Genomic DNA, 3,815 nt, shown 5'->3' on the forward strand with positions numbered 1-3,815 from the left:
AGAGTACCTTCGTGCTCCGATACAAATAGATTTACAAAGACTTCTAGCAAGAGGTGAACAAAGGGGATTTTCAGGTATAATTGGAAGTATCGATGTGCATGGACTGGGAGTGGAACTTTTGTGAACATCAGGTGGGAATATAGAAAGTGCAAAATAAAACTAGGCACGGTTTACATACAACACCTTTTAGCAAGTGTTGTATATTATAAAATACAATATTTATGGATTTAAAATGTATCAAAAGTTCTTCAAAAATCAAACTTCTGCAAACTAGTTTATTTATTACCATACAATGTGCTTAACAAACAATTGACCACACTGGTCAATTATACATATAGAAACTAGAACTTGATCTGCATGATCATACACACACATACAAAGATCTTGATACTAGCTACTGTCTATTTCGCATGGGGGGTTATGCGAAGTGGAAGGCCTTCCTTCGGTGTTGGGGTTACCAGGAAGATTATCTTCTCGTCGGGATTGGCTCTCTCGAATTTGTATCTGGTGACTATGTTATATATAAACACCAGCATTTCAAGACGAGCGTACTCTTTTCCGGTACACATTCTACGTCCTCCACCAAAAGGTACAAAGGTGTATGGCACAGGTCCATTCCCTTCGAATCTTGATGGATCAAATTTTTCTGGATCATGAAAGTACTCTGGATTCTTGTGTGTTGTAAACGCCGTCCACAACGCCTATAAACAATTTTTTCATTAGATTAGTAACATGTATAGTATCAAAAAACTTGACAAAGAAAACGAAGATGAGCAGAAAAAAGAAGAAAGAAAAATCTTGGTTGGAATTGTGAAAAAAGACTTAAAGACAAAAGGGGAGATTTTGTATAACACAAAACAAATTAATTTGGAATTGACTGATCCGATAAACTGAAACTAAACTAAGCTGGTGATTCCAATTTAGCATTGGAGATGCTCTTAGTATTTTTCAGATATATACCTTCCATCCCTTTGGAATGGTGAAACCACCGAATGAAAGGTCATCGACAGCCTCCCTAAAGCCACCAATACCAGTTGGAGTGAGCCTCAGAGATTCGCAGGCAACATTCCAGGTGTATCTCATCTTCTGAATATCTTCCCACGTTAATAACTCGCCCTCTTTTTTTGATTGTGCTATTTCACTTAGTTCTGTAACAGCAAGAAAAAATACAATTAACCTAATTAGTAATCGCTTCTTTGTACATGGTAGTCAAGTACGGGATCATATATGTTACCTTTGTAAACCTGGTCGTAGATATGTGGAAGCTCAGCAAGAGACTTGAGCATAAAGGTAAGAGCAGTGCTGGTAGCCTCATAACTAGCAAGAAGTAAACCAATGATATTATTGCAGATCTCCTTGTCGCTCAAAAATTTTCCATTTTCATCCTGCAGCTCTAGCAATCGAGACAAGAAATCGGGTGATGATGGCGAGGTTTCCTTTCTATCCATCATTTCCTTTCTCCTTTTGCTAATGACCTTTAAAAGCTCCTCTCTGACCATTTTCCCACCCTTAACACTTTTATTGAAGGCAGTACCTGGTAAATTAATTGGAACCGAGAACAATCCAGTAATTACAAGCGCAAAGTGCTTGAATATCCTGTTCACATGCTCAACATCTACAACATTTATGAACAATCTAATTGCCAAATCAAACGTATATTTCTTTGCTAGTGAATGCGCCTTAATGACATCATTACCATGCCATTCAGATTGCATATGCTCTCGTGCCATGGCATCCATCACCGGGATGTACTGTTTTAGTGCCTCAGGCTTTAGAAGCTGATGCACAAAACTAAACAAGACAGCGGAAATTTCGATGACAGAACCGGTAAACTCCGGGAAATACAACACTTTTTTAACAGACAATGGCCACCAGGGAGTGGTTAGTTTGGTGAAAACAAACTTATTCCCTTGAGCTCCACAAAACACAGCCATTTGTTGCCCGAAAAGATTAGTTTGAAACACATCATTCGAGTACTTCTTTTGTCTACCAGTGAAAAATTTCTGAGGACCAGAAAAGACAAACCTAAAGGTTTCTCCAACCACTGGCCATCCACTTGATCCTGGTGGAACATTAATCTTTCGTTTTAGCAATACCACCAAAAGTAATATAGGAAGAATTATAAGCAATACGTAAAGATATAAGCTAAAAGACTGTGTATCCATTGCTAGCTATATATGTATGGATCTTATAAATGTGATGTATATACGGTTAGTACTTGAAGTTGGGTCTCTTTATATAGTGTTGATTAGTGTTTATGATGTAAGTAAGGGATAATTTCATCTCAATTTTATAACAGTTGTACTAATTAGGGATAGGTTTCTTGTGCTAGCTTGTGGAGTTGTGGTATCATGATACCTGCATGATTGTGATATGCTATTATACAAGAGTTGTTCTCATTTGTCAATTTATATATTATATATACACAATCCATTTATTATTCATAAATCAATTGCATACAACAACTTTCTTAATTATTCCTCCCTCCCTCCGCCCAATTGTTTACATTTGGTTTGGGCTCTGACCTAAAGAAATATGTATAAAATAGTGAAAAAGATAAAGAAAAGTGAGTGAAGTAGTGAGACCCGTTAATTTTTAATGTATAAAAAGGAGGAGTAAAAGTAGTGTGAAAAAGAGAAAAAAGTGGAAAAGTGGTGCAACCCATTTACTATTTTTGGTAAATTTTCAAATATGAATAATTGTATGATACATCCAAAAAGTAAAGTGTAAAGAAATGGTTGTGACGGGAGTAATTTTTACTAATTAGCGCTGTTGCCCTTTTTCATGTTGATCATCAAAATCCAAATTATAATAAGAAAATGATTAAGTGATGAAAGGAATTTAATAATGATTATACATAATCAGCAACAGCATTTTCGATAGTCTCTTAAATGTCTTTTCATATATATTATAAAATATTTACTCTTAGCAATTTAATGTGCATTCAATTTCTACAACACTCTTCATGTCTATTCTTTAAATAATATTTTTATATTAAAATATCTTTATTTTTGTGAAGTACATAACAAATTGGAGAGAGAAATTGGGTGGTTGTATTATATTTATAATACAAACTTAATTCTCTCTGTTTTTTGCAATTAAGAACTTGTTAAAGAATTTATTGAAAATGCTCCGGACTAAATGCGCGAGTGAAGTATTGACACTTCTGTAAAAGTAGACAACTTATTAATGTGGTTGTAGTAGTAAATACATGTGGTACCGGACTCATTATACTTTTCAACTACTTCATTTGTCTCTTGTTATTCTCTGTCGGTGTAATAGTACGTAGAAGATCTCAAGTGGTCATGGTGATATACATACGTACTAGCCTAAAATACTTACAATATCTGGATTTTGCTTAATATTATATTTTTTTTAAATTTAATTTAAAATAAAAATTTTAAGTTATGCAACTTATTTATTTAAAATTTTAATAATATAAATTGATAATAATTATTAATATACACATAGGTGTATAAGTGTAGCGACTGAAAATTTCGCGACGTAATTAAATGAATAAAGTATATTTTTGTGCTATAATTATGATTTATGTGGATTTATATGAATAAATAAAAGGTTAAATGATTTTGTGATTAATTGTCATTGTTGTATAATAATAAGTAGTAACGTAAAATAACTCGTTTCAGTTTAATGAATCAACTAAGGGATTAAGTTGTGTCGTCGGCCGTCAAGTTGAACGGAACACGTATTAAAAAGGTGATTAAAGTGTTTAAGAGTGCGAATGTGCAATATAATTTGATGATCTTGTCTGTGTGCATGTTATTTGATGTATGCGTGTTCAAATTTGAGATCTG

The 3,815-nt window shown here is 33.8% G+C and overlaps 1 protein-coding gene across 1 annotated transcript; it reads right to left on the bottom strand.

Annotated features, from left to right (window-relative positions):
* Positions 1 to 261: 261 nt before the first annotated feature.
* LOC141672256 (beta-amyrin 6-beta-monooxygenase-like) lies at positions 262 to 2,357 on the bottom strand. The gene is made up of 3 exons (XM_074478813.1): positions 1,235 to 2,357; positions 961 to 1,148; positions 262 to 701 (listed from the first exon to the last, which is right to left on the bottom strand). Exons 1-3 carry the CDS (start codon positions 2,163 to 2,165, stop codon positions 402 to 404), a joined length of 1,419 nt encoding a protein of 472 aa, XP_074334914.1. The 5' UTR covers positions 2,166 to 2,357; the 3' UTR covers positions 262 to 401.
* Positions 2,358 to 3,815: the final 1,458 nt, after the last annotated feature.

The sequence above is a fragment of the Apium graveolens genome, chromosome 7, assembly GCF_009905375.1.
Source record: "Apium graveolens cultivar Ventura chromosome 7, ASM990537v1, whole genome shotgun sequence".
NCBI classification, from domain to species: Eukaryota; Viridiplantae; Streptophyta; class Magnoliopsida; order Apiales; family Apiaceae; genus Apium; species Apium graveolens.